At 44.6% G+C, this 20,481-nt stretch overlaps 1 protein-coding gene across 13 annotated transcripts in view; it reads right to left on the bottom strand.

Moving 5' to 3' along the window:
• The window catches only part of C2CD3 (C2 domain containing 3 centriole elongation regulator), a 45,533-nt gene that overhangs the window by 7,796 nt on the left and 17,256 nt on the right, over positions 1–20,481 (bottom strand). For 6 of the 13 annotated variants that reach the window (XM_085536607.1, XM_085536615.1, XM_085536609.1 and 3 more), the window contains 17 exons: positions 20,257–20,408; positions 19,073–19,349; positions 18,705–18,888; positions 17,404–17,584; positions 15,577–15,749; positions 14,354–14,471; positions 12,871–13,139; positions 12,492–12,581; positions 11,474–12,094; positions 10,563–10,880; positions 6,226–6,364; positions 5,633–5,697; positions 4,738–4,943; positions 4,001–4,092; positions 3,423–3,599; positions 2,318–2,535; positions 132–1,170 (listed from right to left, as the gene is read on the bottom strand). In XM_085536607.1, the coding sequence (XP_085392733.1) occupies positions 132–1,170; positions 2,318–2,535; positions 3,423–3,599; positions 4,001–4,092; positions 4,738–4,943; positions 5,633–5,697; positions 6,226–6,364; positions 10,563–10,880; positions 11,474–12,094; positions 12,492–12,581; positions 12,871–13,139; positions 14,354–14,471; positions 15,577–15,749; positions 17,404–17,584; positions 18,705–18,888; positions 19,073–19,349; positions 20,257–20,408 (4,319 nt within the window). Of the gene's footprint in view, positions 1–131; positions 1,171–2,317; positions 2,536–3,422; positions 3,600–4,000; positions 4,093–4,737; positions 4,944–5,632; positions 5,698–6,225; positions 6,365–10,562; positions 10,881–11,473; positions 12,095–12,491; positions 12,582–12,870; positions 13,140–13,622; positions 13,769–14,353; positions 14,472–15,576; positions 15,750–17,403; positions 17,585–18,704; positions 18,889–19,072; positions 19,350–20,256; positions 20,409–20,481 lie in introns of those variants that run through there. The other 7 variants (XM_085536610.1, XM_085536611.1, XM_085536612.1 and 4 more) reach the window with 6 other exon arrangements.

Genomic DNA, 20,481 nt, shown 5'->3' with positions numbered 1-20,481 from the left:
AAAATACCATTTGTATTCAACACTTCAATATTTGTATACAGCTTCATTCTCATACAATATTTTGTTGAACTCAAACCAAAAGATAAGAACCTCCTTGAATGCAATGTGTGCTTAAGGAAAGAGAAGGATACAAAACCATTTTTGGTTTCTCAGACTTTCCTGACTCTTCCAGTGGGTCTTTGTGGCTGCCATCAGACAAGCTGCCACTGTGCCTTTCCAAGCCTGCTTGGGCAGATACACTGTTGGCACAGACCTCATCAGAATCACTTTTTTCCTCAACTTGATGATCTTCATTTATAACTTCACAGCTTTCCTCCTCTCTCGCTGTGGCTTTTGGAGCAGTCAGACTAATGTCTCCTGGAAATTCCAGTAGCTCCTTGGAGGCCGCGTGAAACTCTGTGTGCTGCTGCTCTGCTTGCTTAGTGTTAAGTGTTCTGTCCCAGCCGTAGTTTCCATTTTCTACCAGGCTGCTGACTGTCTGATGCAATTCTGACAAACAAGCAGGCTGAACTGGCTCCTTGTCAGCTGTTTCTGTGCCATTACTCAAGCTCTTAAAGCCTTCAGCCCCTGTCCAAGGACTGCTCTGCAACATGTGAGGGCTAATGCATGAGCTAAGAGAGGTGAGCAAGCTTCTGTTGTCACCTCGTGGTGTGCTGGACAATGTGCTGCTCCGTCGGCTGCTCCCTTTCCTCAGACAGTCTATGTCCACCAAGTGTTGGTCTTCAGGCTCCATATCTGTAGGCTGCTGGTCAGCTCCCAGCTCTACTGAGAGCACACTGGACCAGGGGCTGGTTCTGTCAGTCAGCGTTGTTATTTCATTAAGAGTTCGTGGTTCTATAATGTCTTCCTCGTACTCTTCTTCACTGTGTGGCTGATGGGCAAAAGCACCTCCATCTCCCTGGATGCTGTCAGCTGGATGCTCTCCTTCAGGGACAGCTTGGTCGAGCAGTTCCTGCAGCACATGTCTGCCAAGCACAGATCTCTCAAAGGAGCATGGCTGCTGGGTATCACTGCCAACATCACGTGAGTCCAAGCCCAGCTGGCCTTGATACACATCAGCTCTGTCATCTCTGTCCTTCTGGTTGGGTACATGAGAGGCACCCAGCTTTCTGCTGCTGTCTTGATCCACGTTAGAAGAGTCTTTAGCATTGTTCGTGATAGTCTGCAAGTCTGGTTAATAGAAAACGGCATCAGAAAATGCAGAGAGAAATGATTCATCTTTTACCTGGGTTTCTAGCAGAAAATCACATGTGCAATAATGGCTAGAAGTCAAACACACAGCAATTTTGTCAAAAGCTGCTGATGTGACCACGTTCTGCCACTTACAAGGGCAGAAGGACAGAAATGCTGAAGTAAGAAAGGAAATCATAAGGAGGACAGTGCTAGAAACACCTCCTGAAATTTATATATATAAAGAAAAAACTGGGCAGATAAGATACTCTGATATAAAGAATAGTTCGTGGAATGTCACATACAGCAAATGGAAAAGATATCTATTGCTTGGAACAACTAAAAGCAGTTTGTGCTGCTCAGATTGCAGGGGAAGGAGAGAGGAATAACACTGATGGGAAATGTAATAATCCTACCAGCTTTTCTTCTAGCTTCCCTAGCTTTGTTTAGTGGCTCAGAAGACACAGCTGTACTGATATTCCACTGCTATTCTCTGGCTTTCGGTTCAGCTTATCAACACTTATCAAATAACAGAATCATAGAATAGCCTGGGTTGGAAAGGATCACAGTGATCATGTAGTTCCAACCCCCTGCTGTGTGCAGGGTCACCAACCAGCAGCCCAGGCTGCCCAGAGCCACATCCAGCCTGGCCTTGAATGCCTGCAGGGATGGGGCATCCACAGCCTCCTTGGGCAACATGTTCCAGTGCATCACCAGTCCAGCTCCATCTCTTGGAAGTGTTGTTTCCCTGCAGGCAGGAGCAGCCCAGAATAACCGCCCAGCTGGCAATACTCCTGGCCACAGTTCCTCCTCTGCACAGCATTTCAATTCCTAGTCATTTTGCTATTCCAAGTGCTGTGAGAAAATCACAGTGGTTTGAAAAGATAAGCTAAAACAAAATTAAGACCTTTTTCTATTGGACACTGAAATTTAAGTGGAATTTAGGCCTTAACTCCTATCTTATCTGAATACTGAAACTTAATGATATAATTATTGGCAGAAGTTTGAAAATCTCTCTGCAGCTTTCTCCCAGTGGATCAACACATGCTGACCACCAACACCAGCAATTGGTCTCAATTACTTGAGGAATCTGAAGATGCTTCAAGGCAAATCCTGACCAAAAGCCCCAGACCAAGACACAACTTACCACTGATGAGGCTGCTGACCCGGGACACCAGCTGACTCGATTTTCTCAAAAGATGGCATCGGTTGGGATCCACTTCTCTGCTCCTTAAGCCTTGATGATCACTCTCCTGCTCTCCGTGACTTGGCTGGGATCTGTTACCATCACTGAAGTCAGGAAGAGACCTGGTCAGCTTCTGGTTGAAGTATCTTTGAACCTCATCCAGCTCACTCAAGTTTTTTCTGTAAGCAGTTGTGAGAAAAAAGTAAGGAACAAAAAGAACAAGAAACGATGGCAGAATGATTCTATCCACATCCTTCTCAACAACAGGGTGAAAACAAACACAATATTAAGGGTTTGTGCTGTAAAACAGATCAATATGTAAGCATTGAGGCTGTGCTACCTATGGGAAAGGACGATGTTTACTCAAGAGCAAATTTAAACTGGGAACTATAACAAAAAAAAAAGAAGCAGCAAGTTTTAAACATAGAATCACAGAATGGCCTGGGTTGAAAAGGATGATAATGATCATCCATTTCCAACCCCATCACCATATGTAGGGCTGCCAACCAGCAGCCCAGGCTGCCCAGAGCCACATCCAGCCTGGCCTTGAATGCCTGCAGGGATGGGGCATCCACAGCCTCCTTGGGCAACCTGTTCCAGTGCGTCACCACCCTCTGGGTGAAAAACTTCCTCCTAATCTCTAACCTAAACATACTCATTCAAAGTTGAATTTGCAATGACCTTCCAGCAAAGGTCTTAAAGGAAAGGGTATTACTTGACTTGAAGACAGAGCTTGATAAAGATCTGAGTATTTTAAGATGTATAGATTGTAGTAGCAGGAAAAGTGATGGAACAACTGAGAAAGTTTCTTTCAGTCCTACATTCCTGCAGACAATAAACATTCTTCTCCCAAAATTTAGACCTGATCCTTAAGTCTAGAATCCAGACAGCAGAAAAATGAGTGCTTCCAATAAGGAGAGAGGCACCCTGCTGTGAAAGGACATCCTTCTGTACATTACCCTGATACCTTTTTACCAGTCACTGTATTTTTTCATTTTCTTTAAGATTCAATGCAGGAATTCTGAAGTTTCAAGCTGTGCTTTGTAAATCTACGGCTTTGCCTTACCTGAGAGCAGTCAGAAGAGAAGCACGTGATGACAGGGACATTGAATCCATCCTGGCTGCCCGTTGTGCATTTCCTTCTGCTTGCTGCAAGGATTCATGAAACCTGCGCACGTTCTGCATGTGCTCCTCATGACGAGGCGTGTGAGCCTTAGAGGGACTAGTTCTGCTACGAACAGGCCTACATTTAAACACAGAAAGTGCTCTGAAGTCTCTGCTTGGACAAGAGATGTGTTAAATGAAGGGGATATGCAAGTAACTCTCAATTCTAACTTAGTATTGTAAAGAACTCTTGTACTTATAAAGACCTGGCAGAAACAACTGCCAGTTTTAGTAACAATCTAATCTAAATTCTAAAGCAGCAGCTTGCAAATGAAACATCAGTGAGAAGAAAACCTGGGTTTTGTATAAAGGTACCTGGCCTCAGGTTGCCATCTCCTGGGCTGCCCTCTCACTGGTAAAGGGAAATCAGTATAATCTTTCCAACACAGGGAAAGACCTTTGACAGGGATTTTTGTTATCAGATATGCATAGTTCTGCATCCTGGAAGTGATTAGAATGACTCACAGCCAGCTGACTTACAGTTCTTGAGAAGAACTTCCAATTTCCTTTGGCAACACAGGCTTGGAAAAGCTTGGAACATTACTGGGAAGTGCTGGAAAGATGGCCTTCACCTAGAAGAAAGAAACATCTCACATGAGTCTTCCTCAGTGAGAAAACAGAAATTGCAGTAGTATCTTGCTGAGCAAACAGACATTTGCTGTTTATATTTAACTTTCAAAGGATTTTCCAATGCTGAGCCAAAGTGCTGTTCAACCATGCTTATTTCAGAGACATCTGTTAAAAGGCAGATTCAGCTATCAGTATGGAGGAAGCCTGATTGCCAGTCTACCCTGTTTTGTAGCCACAGTTTCGGATTTACATTTTCCAGTTCCAGCTTTGTTGTATAGAACAGTCACCCAAACAAGGGAAAGCAGGCAAATAACAAGAAAAAAATCACGCCGGAAGCGGTATCAGATAAAATAATAATAATAAAACATCGTGTTGAAAAGACAAGAGAGTAAAATTCTGCCTTTTTGCTTTCAGCAACAGCACATATTATGTGTAACAAGAGGATTGCTGGATCCCTCCTCACCCCACTGAAGAGTGAACTGGTGGAAAGCAGGGTAAAGTGACCCCACTACACATATATATCCTAACCCAATACTGATGCACTGTAGTAAGGCAAGCTTGCTTTGTTTGCTCACTACTTCAAAATCCCATAGAGTCAGTGCTGATCTAATCAGACAGTGCACAGGATAAGAAAGCAAAGAACGTACTGCAGAGCTTGGAGTCTGGGTGCGGATCCTCGCCTGCCTTTCTTCTTTGAGATTATTTATACTCTGAAGGGGAGAGACTGCTACTTTGATCTGACCTCGGCACTGCCCACTGAAGTCGGTGATGTTGTACCACCCGCACACCAGCTGGAAGCCAGAGAGAAGAGGAGAAAGGTCCACTGATGCAAATCCTATCACCCGTTCTGATTCTGAGGAAGAAGAATATAGAGCACATATTAACTTAAGCTGCTCGAGATGGCAACATTTGAGGAATGCCAAAAGGCAGTCAGTTATACAGCCCTTGAAACGCATTGAGGATTGACAAGGAAAGACTTCTCATTAAAATAAAAAATAAAAAAGGGTTGAAAAAAAGTGGTAATAAAGAATGGGGTTTAAGAAAGTGAAACAGTGGCTTAGATTTGGAGCTTTACCAGCTTTCAAACCAAGACACTTGTGGCATCTGACTTAGAAGGAGAAATTGTATGAAGCCCAGCTCCCTCAGCCTGTCTTTGTAGGGGAGGTGCTGCAGCCCTCTGAGCATCTTTGTGGCCTCCTCTGGACCCTCTCCAACAGCTCCCTTTCTTTCTTGTATTGGGGCCCCCAGACCTGGATGCAGCACTGCAGTTGGGGCCTTACAAGGGCAGAGCAGAGAGGGACAATCCTCTCCCTGTCCCTGCTGGCCAAATTGAATTAGGGAAATACAAACAAGCCAAAGCTTGCCAGGTGATTAACACAGAAAAGAGAGATGCTGGGAGACAGGAAATCACTGGGTCATCTATTGCATTCTTCCAGCCCAAGTCCAACAGGATCTTTACAATTCCACTCTCAGTTACTTGAAGTCACCCCAGGAAAGGGATGCAGAAAACCACTTTTCTCAACACTGCCCTGCAAACTTTACCTGCTTTATGCCACACTTTGAAGACCAAGGTTTGCTGCGGATCCAGCAGAAGTTCTTTGGGTAATCTGTGAAAAATAAAATCACAGTTTATTATGTGCTGCAGGAATAAGAGCAGGCACAGTAAGACATCTCTGGAGATCAAGCATTAACAAATCTTCCCAAGAGACTTTAGCTGTTAGCATCCCCTTCCTCTACATGGGGAAACTGCAGTTGAATAGAGACAGACTGACTCACCCAAGGTCTAAAGCTGAAACACGGTGCAGCCATGGTTTAGTGCAGCTCGAATGCCCTTCCTCAAGTTAGCTTTAAGATGAAGCCTCCTCAAACAACTTCCCACCCAAAATAAGCGTGTGGCAGTTGTACAGCATGGAAAGAAGTATTTCTAGCTGGGAGAGGTTCAACAAGGCTGCTTGTCAGAGATGGACAAAACACCTTTTAGAGCTTGCTGGATCAAAAGCTGAATGAAAAGGAGTCTAAGCTTTTAAAACCACAGAGCAGGAAAATAGCAGCACAGGAACACAAGCAGAACTTCACACCCAGTTGTCACACCCAAAGGCTTTGCAAGTGTGGCTGTGTGAGCCCATGTCACCCACCTTGCTTGTTGCTGGAAATCCCAGACAGGTGACTCAGTGTTTTCTATTACTGGAGTGGTTATTGGGGCATCTGCACCAGCAACAGCAAATGACACACAACTACTGGGTGCTGCTACTTCCCGTTCTGTCAGAGGGCTCCCTAAAATTATACAGATTAAAACAGAATTGGGCATTAAAGAGATTATTCATTCAGTTTTTAAAATTTAAAGGCACATCAGCAATTAAAAGCAGGTAATTGATGAAGAAATCCACCATCTAGGAAATATTCCTTTCCACGGGCAGAGCTGACAATACTTCATATTCACAGTGGAGGCAAATAACACCCAAGCCTTTTAGAGAACAGAATGAAGAATATCCAAGGGAGAAACACAGAAACCTTTTGCCCAGGATCATCCAAAAAGTCAGAGACAAAGCCAGAATCAAACCCAAGTCCATGGGACCCTATTCCAGTCCTTCATCTGTCTTCTAGGCTGGATCACAGAGTTTGGCAATCCTAGTTGCAAACAGAAAATACTTCTGAGTTATAAAAGTCAGTGTGACTTTACAGTTGGCTTGTTGAGAGCACACTCATTTAATTAAGTATGAATGTAATTAACTGAAGGATTTCTGCCACAAGAGGAGCAGTGCACAGAATGCTGATGTATGGCTTTCCTTGGGCGGTGATTCAGAAGAGCTACATGCTGATGATTTCCAAACTCGTGTATCTGAAAAATCAGTTCACTTCCAGCATGGTTCAACCCACCAGATCTGAGAGTTTGTCCATGGAAAACTCTGCCTTCTCCTTTGTGCTGTGTTCTTTTTCCAGATGGATCAGCTCCCTGTCTGGCCCAGCAGGCAGCTGCACAACTCCTCATGCCTGCATGAGGAAGGCAGGGAGTAGTGCATGGCCATGCAATGTGCTTTCAGCAGGGATAGAGAGCATGGCGACACACAGCTGATGTTGTATGAGGCAGCTTAAGGAAATGATGCTTTTAATCCATGCACCACCCAGACCTTCGTGCTTCCTATATTCACTCTGCAATGCACCTTCATGAGCCTCCTCGTGTGAGAGCACCTCAGGGCTGGAAATATAACCACTGTCGTCTTCATGCATCCTGATTTAAGCCAGGAAAAGGCTTGTGAGAATACAGATAGTTAATCAATTAGTCTGATTTGATGGATATACTTGCACTTAGGTCGTTTGTAAGCACAGGAACACAAGGATGAATTAAGAGATGGAGCTGAACATTCATCAGATGCTGCTGGATAACATGGATTAGATGCAGATAAGCTGGATATTATGAAAGATGCAGAAATTATACAATTATCTGCATTACATTATATCTTAACAAAAGAACAATGACGATGATGTGCAAAGGTGCTTGGGAAGCAGAGAATGAAAGGAAGGATTCCTATCACTGCATGTGACCCTTCCTCCAGGCTTGGATCCTCTTAGTTATGGTTGCATTAGGGAGATTTACTTGCTTCAGTGCACCACCACTTGTAAAGCTGCAGGTGCATTTTACTAATGGAGCTGTTCACACAGTGAAGGGGCAGCTGGCAAGATCTGTGAGAAGAAATGGACGTTGCCAAGCGGAACCAAGGTCACACTTTGCAACCAAACACGCTCAGTTGTTACAGATGCATTCCTCACCTTTGCCTTAAGGACTCAGTATGTGGCTAAGGACTTTGGCTTTTAGCTCTAAGACCACCAGAATGACCAAAGCTGAGGAGAATGAATCTGTCTTAACTAAAAACTTTCCTCTTGGTGTCTGATTTGCCAGAAAAATATGATCAAAGGTTATTCATTCAGTAGAAAGGTGGGCCTGGGTGAACTTAATGACGTTCAACACAGCAAAGTGCAAAGTTTTGCACTTGGGCCAGAGGAATCCCAGGCATTTATACAGACTGGGAGGAGCAACCCTTGAGAGGAGCCCTACAGAGAAGAACCTGGGGGTCCTGGTGGATGAGAAACTGACCATGAGCCAGCAGTGTGCTCCTGCAGCTTAGAAAGCAAATGGGATCCTGGGCTCCATCAGCAGAGGGGTGGCCAGCAGGGACAGGGAGGGGATTGTTCCTCTCTGCTCTGCCCTTGTGAGGCCCCATCTGCAGTGCTGCATCCAGGTCTGGGGCTCTTAATACAAGACAGGGAGCTGTTGGAGAGGGTGCAGAGGAGGCCACAAAGATGCTCAGAGGGCTGCAGCACCTCCCCTACAAAGACAGGCTGAGGGAGCTGGGCTTGTTCAGCATGGAGAAGAGAAGGCTGCGGGGTGACCTCAGTGCAGCCTGCCAGGACCTGAAGGGAGCCTACAGACAGGAGGGGAGTCAACTCTGTGAAAGGGGGGATAACAGCAGGACAAGGGGAAATGGTTTGGAGTTGAAGGGCAGATTGAGGTTGGATGTCAGGGGGAAGTTGTTTACAGAGAGTGGTGAGGTGCTGGAACAGCTGCCCAGAGAGGCTGTGGATGCCCTGTCCATCCCTGGAGGTGTTCAAGGCCAGCTTGGATGGGGCCCTGGGCAGCCTGGGCTGGTATCAATGTGGAGGTTGGTGGCCCTGTATGTGGTGGGGGGTTGGAGCTTCATGATCCTTGAGGTCCCTTCCAACACAAACCTTTCTATAAGTCTGCCATTATTTGCTGTAGCTTACCGTTACCATTTGTGCCCTTAATGAATTATTTACTTGAGAACAAGTGATTTTTTTTATTTACTATAAACAATGACCTGAGTTGAAATGTGCCCTACAAATCTGTCCTCAAGACTACAGAGATGGCAGCTCAAACACAGATGTGGGTGACATGAGGACAGCTCACAGAAACAAGCAAGATCTGCCCAGACACTCCTGGCCTCCTGTGTGTAAAAGCAGACCAAAGCATCAATCTTCATAGTCAAAGTGATTATGGTCCTTCCTAACATTATGAAGTTTAAAATGCTTCTTTCTTTTCTGTTTTCTGGAAGGTGAAAAAGCAAAAAGCCAAAACAACCAAAGGAAAAGTTAGGACTGGAAATGTTTTCAGCCTTTCTATCTGCAATACATTAATGAATGTTTTTATCACAAAGAATGCAAATTCTTGTTAGAAACCAGCTTTCACACAGGCACCGTTTCAGCCTGTTGTCTCTCAGTTTGTTCCCTCTAAAAATACCCAGAAAAGATGATTTGTTTGAAGATGGAAATGGTCCAATAGCGCACACCATCACAAGACACCTCCTTATCTCTCCAAAAGCTTTGCAGCAGCAAATATTGTTGCATCAGGTTTCCAAAGACGATCAATTCCAATGATGGAGAAATAAATGGTTTAAAAACCCCCCACCTGGGGGGCTCAGGATGTACCTGAATGACTTGCACTTAAATCATAGCTTCTGTTTAACGTTTGTGTTGTGTCATGCCACAAGGTGCTGAGCGCTCTTTTCTGGGGCATCACCCAGACTAGGAACTGGGTGATTTTAACAGACACATCCAGTGAACTCACCTTGTGTCAGTCCCTCATTCACACTCTTATTTGGTACAGTATCTTTATTCGTAAGAGCCCAAAGGAGAACTGATCACTCCAAGTGCTGAGCAGACACAAAGCGATCAATCATACAGCACTAAAGGTGCCCGGGGCAAAGAGTGGAGCACTTGAAGTGCTTTCAAAGATTCAACTCATCACAAGCGAAGATTCATTACAGACTTCACCTCGAGAAGGCTCCAAAAACTGCTAACTCACAGTGTCACATTCCTGCACATCAAGAGCCAACCATCACCTGCTAGGAAGGATAATCTTAATATGCTTTGAATAAACTTGAGAGTGAAGGTCAATTCTTTGGTGACCCTCAGCACAGGGATTAGTCACCTAACTGTAATTCCCACTCTACAGAGTGGAAAATAGAGAGTCAAGCCTTGGAGAGTGCAGCCTGCTCTGCCCTTACACTGCCCTTCCTCACTGCTGTGCCTGGCAGCCTACAGATAGCACGAGTAAGCCAGCTTTACAAATTGATTACACGCTAAAAATGCAAATTCGAAGGAGCCTTTGAGATATGAGTACCTCGGGGTTATGTTATTCAGATAAAGCTTAACTTCAGAATTCAGCTGTCATCTGGAACTGCGAACTTTATTTACATTTAGGCTGTTATTAATAGAGAAAGGATGAATAGCTGAAATTCCTGCTCCCCCTCTACTTACACTGTGACGCCACGGTCTCAGGGCTACAACACTGCAAGCAAGGTTCAAAACCCATTGCATTCATTCACTGTGTTGGAATAAGTCTGAGAAAAAGACGTTGTTTTTCTGTTTGTAAATTGCTCCTCACAGGAGCTGTTATGAGCAGACCCCGGGAAACAAACAAAACAAACACAAAGGAAAACAAGAATTGGGGTTTTACCTTTTAAACTGAGATGCATCGCTCTTTCCACAAGGATGCTGACAGCAATGGTGCTTTCCAGAAACACCATGTCGTCTTCTTGTGGCTTCCCATCAGTGATTTCTGAGCTTCTGACATCCAGGTTCTGATCCTGATTTTCAGAGACATGCTGGCTCGGGTCAGGCGCTCTCTCTGTGCTTTCATCTTCACTGTTGCTGTGCTCCTCCATGCAGTGAGGTGTGAGGGTCGGGGTAGAAGAAGTGGAAGAAAGGGCAATGTGAACACGTACAGCAGCCCCTGTGAGGTCTGCAGCGTTGCATCTGAACAACGGGTACACCCCTGTAAAAGAATTCACTATCAGCTAAAGAAAAACAGCAGCACACAACCTAGAATGAACTTGGGATATGCTGGTCCAGCTCATTACTGTAAGATCTCGCATCAGATCAGCAGACTGAATTTGGACTTTCAGTGTTAATTCTATCCAAGGTATCACTCAGTGACCTGTCCACAAATCTGCCCCTATGCTGGTGGCTGAGCTAACACCACAGCGAGGATAGAAGCCTCAGTAACCGAACAGAGCAGGAGTGTCCATCATTTTCTCTTGCTCAGTCCTGGAGATACATTAATCTCACACTATTATGGTGCCCAATATGCCATTCTGGAGAAACATTCCTCATTAATCCAGCTGGGCTGATTAATTGCTTTCCCTGTTATTGATCGCTGCTGGCAATTTTGCACTCATTTAAAGTTCTTAGGTTTTGAATTCAGAGAAGCAAGGATCTTAACCTTGTTTATCTTCAAAGAAAGGAGCTGAGTGTGCATCGCATAAAGTACAAAACAAAGCTGTACATTTTTTTTGCTTAATTACAGAATTAAACAACCAAGCATCAATAAAGAGAACAGAAACATGACAACGTCCTTTCTAGACTTACCACCAACACTCAGTGTTCTCCTTGATCTCCCTGCTAATGCTCTGAGGTCAACGTATGCAGATCCAATGAGACGATCTGTATCAAGTGGCCTTTCCACACCATTTTCTTTGCCATATGCCCACCACACCTGGATTTCTAATTTCTCCTCTCTGAAGAACCAAATCAGCCCTCGGCTCTTCCTGAGAGTCACCTTGTGGCCTTTCTTAAAGTTCACTGTAACATTCTTGTTGTCTTCACACAATTTTGGCCTCTTAAGCAAAGTCCACGTGGCTTCCTGATCATACAGCTTATACCTGAGGTAGCAGCAAGTGCTTTTACTCATGTGCACCTCGCCTGCAAGCAGCACACAGTGTAATGGCAGCCACACTCTTGGGGTTGAAATGGTCACAACCACTGGACTGTCATGAGGCTCCCATTCATCGCTCTCATCCATGCTGTCTTCAAGGTTTTCCTCACCGTTCCATCCCAAAAGGTGAGCAGCCTCCAAAACACGCTCTCTGTCACTGTGATCAGCAAACGTAACAGAAAGTTCCAGTCCTCCCACAATGGTTTGCATGATGTTTGTGCGGTGTGAAGGCGTTACATCTTCAGAGAGGGTAACTGGGTACCAGCCCGTAATACCTTCAGGAGAAAATATTGTAATTAGACTTATCCTACCCCCTGAAAATTGTCAGCAAAGAACGTTCTGCTGCCTGGTGGTGAGCCAAGAACCAGCACTCATAGAATGATAGAATGGCCTGGATGGAAAAGACCCACAATGTTCATCCAGTTCCAACCCCCTGCTGTGTGCAAGGTCACCAACCAGCAGCCCAGGCTGCCCAGAGCCACATCCAGCCTGGCCTTGAATGCCTGCAGGGATGGGGCATCCACAGCCTCCTTGGGCAACCTGTGAACAGTGCGTCACCACCCTTTGGGTGAAAAAGTGTTTATTACTCAAAGTGTTTTATTTCCTGTGAAAGTTTGGAATTTATTTTTAACCAGAAAAGGAATAAGTAATAGCATAACACTGCTGCATTACCTGATTGTCTTCTCAGCAGGTCCCTGGTTGGAATTGTAACTGTCCCAAGAAGATAATCTCTTGAGGTTCGAGCTGCCAGTGCATCGGTGGCTAGAAAACAAATAATGTTGCATATACACCAAGCTGCAATACAAGATATAGACACAAGCACCTCTCCTATGAGGAAAGGTTAGGGAGCTGGGCTTGTTTAGCTTGGAAAAGAGAAGGCTGCAGGGAGACCTTGTGGCCTTCCAATACTTGAAGGGAGCTTATAAACAGGAGGGGGAATGGCTGTTTGTGAGGGTGGGCAGTGATAGGACAAGGTGGAATGGTTTGAAAGTGAGACAGGGGAGGTTTAGGTTGGATCTTAGGAGGGAGTTTTTCACCCTCGCCTCCTTACCCGACTTGACGCTCTGATGGTAGACAGAGAAGGTGATGCTGGCAGACTGCAGGAGCTCCCCCAGACAAGAGGCTTCTCCACTGCTTTTCTGAACGATGAGGTTACAAGGGATCTCCACACGGTGCTCAAACTCTGGGCAGAAGCTACGAGCCACAGCTCGTGTGATGTGCCTCTCTGTCTCAGGTAGGAAGGAGAGGTGCACAGAAACGTAAGCATTAACTCCAACACCTGCATAGTACTGGACCGAAGGGTTCTTTTCTGCCACAGCTCTTCATTCAACATGTAAAAGAAAACAATTAAGGAAATGAATATAAAGAACAAAAAATACAGCAACCAGTGCAACTAAAACAGACATTTCATACCTTTGTGGCAAAAAGATGGGACAAAACAGTGAATGTTTTAAGTCAAAACTGATGTGGGCTCTGCCTGAAGATTATTTTCATCACTTACACATCAGAACACAGTAGGAAGATGTGAAATGGTGACCTTAACTATTACAGGGTCCAACACCTGGTTGCTGTGCTCTTATTGCCAGGATCTGAGACCAAAGTCACTGAGAAAGTACAGAGCTCCCTTAAAAATATCCTATACCATAGGAAAAGCTGTAAGATAACTTCTCTGAGAACCTACTGCAGAAGGTAATGGCCAAGCCAAATTATTTTTACCCACTAGACTTGCCAAGTAAGAGGGAGTGAAATTAGCAGAGTTATCTATGAGTAAAACAGACACAGGTAGCAATTCAGGTCACATACTTAAAGAATGAAAAATCTGACGTCATTTGGATTTCTTCAGTTTTCCAAGCACTACATGGGAGTGATATTCATTGTATGGAGTCTACTTGAATGAACATGAGAGCAGCTCAGTAGGCAGTATGCTGAAACAACAGCAGTCATCTCTCTTCCAATATGCAGTTCTCAGGATGTATATTCAGGTTATACCATGCACTAACAGCAGCAGCATTAGGTTGAAAAGAGACGAGTCATTTTAATTTATCCACGTTTCCACACTGAAATTCATGAAAACAAACCTCAGCTAGCTTTCAAGTAGCATAACACTAAGATCCAGTGCCCACAGGGGTACCAATTTACACCAGCCTTCAGTGTAGGAAGTGTGGAAGGAGATAATACTGAAAAGAAAGGTGAAGGAGTCAACAGCTACGGCTACAGCTCTGTTAGTTGTAAGAACGTGTAAGATGTCTGCCAATGCACTGCAAGTCTGAACTACTTCATTCCCTGTCCTTACTGTCTCGAACCTTCTACAGAACGAATACTATTATGCTGTACTGCAGTTTCGGGGACAAGAAATAACCACAGGTCTTCTTTACAAAAGTATTTTCACTTTGGATCAGAACACAGTGTGAATCTCGGTTGCTGCAGATGGAAAGTAGCCAGCTACAGTTTGTTTCTGATCTGATATTTCAGCCTGCTGCCTCTTTGTAAGGCTAATTTAAGAGACAAATCTTGCTTGCAGAATGAGGCTTTACCTGGCTGCTGCTTGCAAACCTGCTGCTCTGTGTATTTGTACAGAAAGAGAAGCAGTTTGAGCAGTTCTTCCTGCTGTTATCACAGAACGCTGGTATCTCACACTCACATCAAGCAAGCCTGTATTAAATGAAAGAAAGAATGCAAAGAATTGGTCAGCTTTTTAAACAGCTGCATCCAATACGACCAACACTTAGCTTTAAATATTAATGCAAAATTATTCTATTAATGAAATAAAATAGAAAAAAAAAAAGCATAAAGAAAAAGCAAGAGATGCCTGGCAGGGAATTAAAGCTTGTCCAGACTGACTGTGCCAGGTGCTCTGCCTCAGATAGAAATTCAGGCCTGATGCAGAAGGCACAGAAGGGAAGGTTAAGGAGTGCATCCTGCAACCTGACCTCCTGGCAATGTGGTCAGGTGGTCTTAATGGCCCCTTCTCAGGGTCAGATTTATGACGCAGTGAAAGTAGGACAGCCTGTTTAACTCAGCCGTGCCCTCGTGTGTGCATTTGTTGTAATAGGTTTTAAATCTACTATTGCAGTACTTCAACTCATCTCTTTTATAGCACCGCAGTGACAAAATCTTCAATGAGATTTTCTGCTGCTGCATGTGGTTAATCTATAACAAAATAACTGAAGCATACTGAATTTCTTCCCCAGCCTTCTTATGGTCACTTTTTCCAAGGAGCTGACTCTTGATTCTACAGTTCATGCTAAGCCTCTATGATGGAGAGAGGCCGTACAGAATTCCTTAGTGAAGATACCCAGAGAGGTGATGGATTTGGAGGCAGCCAAGGTCAAGGTATGGGCTCTGAGCACTGATGGAGCTGTGGGCATCCCTGTTCATTGCAGGGAGTGGGACAGATGGCCTTTAAGGGTCCCTTCCAACTCCAACCATTCTGTGATATCACATATCACACACAGCCCTTCTTTAGACTTCCCATTTGCTACCTTCACCTGGGCAGCCTAAATACAGACCCTAAGTTATTTGACAGCTAAGCAGTTCCATACACAGGGAGGGCTTTTTAAAACTTCTCAAGAGTTTGAGGTTGCTCGTGTTTCTCATTCCTTCTTCACTAGGTATGGTGACAGGGAAAGCTGGGAGGAAAAACACTCACAGTCCGTATCAGTTGACTACAGAAACACATAATTTTAATTCACCTTGGCAGTGAATGCACAGACATCCACCTTGATACGCGAAATGAAAAATCACAAGCCTTCCTTACCTGAAGAACGCAGGTGAAATTCTTCTGAGGAATCAGTCCTGGGGACCAATGGAAGATTAAAAGTCTGTATTCCTATTTCTTCACGATGCTGCATGGTTATCATGGCACACAGCCGTGACAAAGGCAAGGTCCCTTTGGCAACCATCTGGTCTCTGACATTTGGGTAATAATACCTGGGAAGACACGAGGAAGCACTGCCAGTCACATCATTTAGGTGATGACAAAACCATCATCATTTTTCTCAAGAATGCATTCAAGTCAATTTAACCTGCACATCTTCAGACCACAGCTGTCACTCTCCTGAGTAGATAACACTACCTATGTACATTTGCAGTAGTCATACTAAGGCAGTAAGCAAAAGCTATTAAAAATTGACATCCCGAAGGAAAATAAGAGAAGGATCTGGCACCAAATACTCTCCATTATTAATTTCTGTTTATAAGTAAAGATGCTACTTAATAACTGCTTACAAGGGTGGGCAGTGATAGCACAAGGGGGAACGGTTTAAAGTGAGACAGGGGAGGTTTAGGTTGGATCTGAGGAGGAAGTTTTTCCCCCAGAGGGTGGTGACGCACTGGAACAGGTTGCCCAAGGAGGCTGTGGATGCCCCATCCCTGCAGGCATTCAAGGCCAGGCTGGATGTGGCTCTGGGCAGCCTGGGCTGCTGGTTGGTGACCCTGCACACAGCAGGGGGTTGGAGCTGGATGAGCACTGTGGGCCTTTGCAACCCAGGCCATTCTATGATGCCATGATTCTACTTGCAGAACAGATCTGTGGTACCAGTTTCTGACTCTAGACAGACTCTAACTGTGCCGCACTGCTTCACTTAAAGCCAGTTCTGGCATCACATCCAATGAACAACAAATAGATCAGGAGAAAGGCATCTACTTTGCTGTAGCAGTGACTGAGTAATGTGGTAGCTGTACAGAGCTGCATTTTCATTTGCATTTTGGGACAGATCCTGAACATGAATCGTTTGCTCAAGTCCTGAGTAGAGCACAGCCTGACTTGTAGTCCCAACAGGTTGGATACGAAGCAAAATCTCTTCTCTGAAAGTGGTCATGCACCAGCATGGGCTGCCCAGGGAGGTGGTGGAGTCACCATCCCTGGAGGTGTTTAAGAACTGTGGAGACACGGCACTTGGGAATGGGTTGACAGTTGGAATGGATGATCTGAGTGGCTTTCTCCAACCTTTCCAACATTTTGCAGAATCACATCTGTTGGCTTCTGCTAATATAATCAAGCACAGCCAACATGGGTTTGCCAAGAAAAAGTCCTGCCTGAGCAATACAATCTTCTATGGTAAGGTCACCTGCTTGGTGGGTGAAGGGATGGCAGTGGATTTAATCTTTCTGGATTCTACTGTCCCTCATGGCATCTTTCTGGACAAGCTGTCAAGCTGAGAGGTAAAATAGGTTTATACTATGCCAGGTGACAAGCATTTTACAGTATAGTCTCTTGAAGCCATTGACTAAAGACCAAAACAATGAAATCATGCTAGCTATTAAAATTCAGATGTTCTGAGCACTTAAGTCTGTTTTTAGATCACTATGCTGGTAGTAATGTGTAAGAAAGCCAAGTAGCTTGTCCTGTGTTCTTCAGGTGTATTTGCTAACCAAGTTGTAAGAAAAGAGTAATCAGCATTTTTGGGAGGAAAAGGTCCAGATGTCTTAAGCAACATGAAATGCACGTCCTCATCACCAAATGCTGATAAGCTCACTCATTTTTCACTTCCTACTTAATAACCATCCCACAGCTAGAAATTCTTCAGTATCAGATGTGTCTCTGTGTTCTGACATCTAATAAGAATATGATGTTAATCTGTACCTGCACCAGACTTCAAACTGGATTCCTCCTCCAACTGCTCCTGGTGCCATAAATGAACTGACCAGAAGCCTCTGAACGGGGACATCAGCTGGAACCAATAGTGAATGATGATGCTCATCATTAAAGACGGGATCAGGAACACATAAAGTGGTTGCTGTGCGAAAAGGCTTCAACTTGATGCCTACAAGTCAAACAGAGTTGGTTGAATAGCCACTGCTGAATTCAAATCCAAGCACAGAAGTTGAAAATGTCAACACACTAAGCTTTAAACATCTGAACTGGTTCTGAACAAGTTAACCTGGAATCAGAAGCACTGGAAGACGTATGGAGGAAAGCAGTGCTGGGTTGAAAGAAATACAGTGTGCAGTGCCACACCTGTGCTAAAATACCAGGCCAAAATAAGAGCAAAGCTGCTGGGTTCATATGGCACCATGGGAACTCCCAAACTTTGGCTGGTGGAAGCTCAGAAAGCCTCTGTGCAGACCACACTATTTGCTATACAAACACTCCTGCACTTCAGCTGCCTGTATTAGCAGGTTTCATCTTTGTCCTCTCTGCAGTCCTTCAGGAGACAGAACCAGCAGAAAATAAGTCAAAACTTCCTGGGCAAAGGAAATTCACTACTGAATTTCACTTCACAAATCCTTCATAAGCAACTCACGCATTCCCACAAGCCACAGGCTGAAAACTATTTGTGCCTGGAATTTGAAATAGTCCACAGCACTTGCTATGGGACAACATTACTGTCGTTTCTTCAGAAGAAATAGGTATTAGTGACTCAAAGTACATGAAGACAAGATGAAGTCCTTTTCTACATCTGCAACAGTTCAAATAATCCTTCCTTCTGCTGATGATTTAAAACAAGTGGTCTCTCAAAAGGCTTGTGCATGGAAAGCCTTTGGTGAAGTTAACCATGTAATCTTAGTATTTTATAGAATCACAGAATGATAGAATGGCCTGGGTTGCAAAGACCCACAATGCTTATCCAGTTCCAACACCCTGCTACGTGCAGGGTCACCAACCAGCTACCCAGAGCCACGTCCAGCCTGGCCTTGAATGAATGTTTGCACGATCAGCCTGTGAACTATTCTGTGCTCTTTAATAGAAATGCACTGTGTGAATAGACTCAGGAAGAGGAATCTTTTTTGCTGCACACTTTGCCATCTGCCTCAGCTGAAGCAGGCTTTTAAGTTACTGACCTAGGCCAGGGACTGGAAGGTCCTTTTCATATGCTGACCTCTGAGGAAATATTTAGCTTAGAGCAATGCTCTAAACAAGGAGGCATGACAAAACAAACCTACCATCCGTGTGCCGTTCAAATCCTGGCAACGCACCAGAGCCAGCCTCTTGCACTGGGAAATAGTACTGAACGTAGCAGTCAGCCTCCCCCCACACTGTGGACTGTAGGGGTGTGAGTCCTTTCACACTCTCCACATGAATCTCAAAGACATGCTCCATCAGTTCTTCCCCTTCTCTCTCCAACTGCTAATAAACCAGAAGAAAACGTACATGAAAAGGCAATCTGTAAAGGAAACAGCATGAAACAAGACTGGCAACATGAGCTTCTAATGAACCCAAAACTGGGGGGCTCAGAATCACTGTTAATCATAGAGGTAAAATTCTCTCCATCAGTCCCTAACAGTAAGAATTGGAATTTAGTGAGCAGTACCGTTGTCAGCTTTGTAGGAGGGGCGTCCAGGAAGTGAGCAGGGCGTGGGGTGATGGGAGGATCCATTCCTTCTTCATTCTTCAGCCTTTGCAATGCCACAATCTGATCAGCTGAGCCCATTGCCAGAATGACCCTCAGGCTTCCACTTTTACTGCCCGTAAAGACGTCTATCACAGGCATGTAGCTGTCCACAGCAACCACTGGATAGTGAGCCTGAAGCAGCAGGTGGGAAATCTTTGGATCTCTAGAGCAGATGAAAAGAAAAAACAAAAAAGCCCTATCATGAGAATGAGCCATATGAATACATGGGAATATAGAGGGAATGATTTTAAACGGAGACAGGGGATGTTTAGGTTGGATCTTAAGAGGAAGTTTTTCACCCAGAGGGTGGTGACGCACTGGAACAGGTTGCCCAAGGAGGCTGTGGATGCCCCATCCCTGCAGGCATTCAAGGCCAGGCTGGATGTGGCTCTGGGCAGCCTGGGCTGCTGGTTGGTGACCCTGCACACAGCAGGGGGTTGGAACTGGATGAGCACTGTGGGCCTTTGCAACCCAGGCCATTCTATCATTCTGTGATAAGATTCTATGAATACGAACCATATCACATGCATCTCATTTCAGATGGAACATTCAATGCAGTTAGAAAGCAATTTATCTCCCCATTCCTCCACAATCTGGCTCAATCACATTAGTATTTGTAAGGCCCAGCTCAGAGCTCTGCTGACTGGAAATGGCTGTTTTCAGCAATAAGAAAGTATAGCTCTAAAATAAAATGAAGTGTTCTTATGCTGTGCAAACTGGCAGCATCCCTAGCAATGGGATCTATGCAGAGTTAAATTAAGAACAAAATCACTCAGTCAGTGATTGGAAAATCACCAGTGGAACTGTTTCAGTCTCTCTCAGTTTTACTCTTACACAGTTACATGGGATGGTTCCTGGATCCAAGCATAACACAGCACGGTGTTTATTTCTCTGTCTACTTGTATTTCTGTACCAGGGCACTGTGACTGACTCCAATATCACTCAGTGGAAAGAAGTGCCAGATGAAGCTTGAGCAGGACAAAAATGCCCATTGCTATTAACTATTATTAAGAACTCTTCCACAACACATCAGATACCACCTTTCTCTGAGTATCAACTACAACTTCTCCCAACCTAAGAAAATGTGGAGCAAAGATACTTACTTGAATGAGATGTAAAACTGATGCAGAGGCAGTTTCACCAACCCCAGCAGCCTGTCATTGCCAGGGTTTCCCATCTTGTGCCACGCTTCGATAACCATGATGTTGTTCTTCAGTCGCTCCAAGTGCTTGGAAGTCAGGGAAAAAGGCATCACCTGGAGAGTTTAATACAGAATCAGGACACAGAACACACTGGAAGCCATTTGCTAAGCACTGAGCATTCTACTG

This window comes from Coturnix japonica, chromosome 1 (assembly GCF_054131305.1).
Source record: "Coturnix japonica strain WE chromosome 1, WE-NBRP24, whole genome shotgun sequence".
NCBI lineage: Eukaryota > Metazoa > Chordata > Aves > Galliformes > Phasianidae > Coturnix > Coturnix japonica.
Note: the sequence above shows the minus strand (reverse complement) of the source record. Positions and strands in the feature narration are given on the sequence as shown.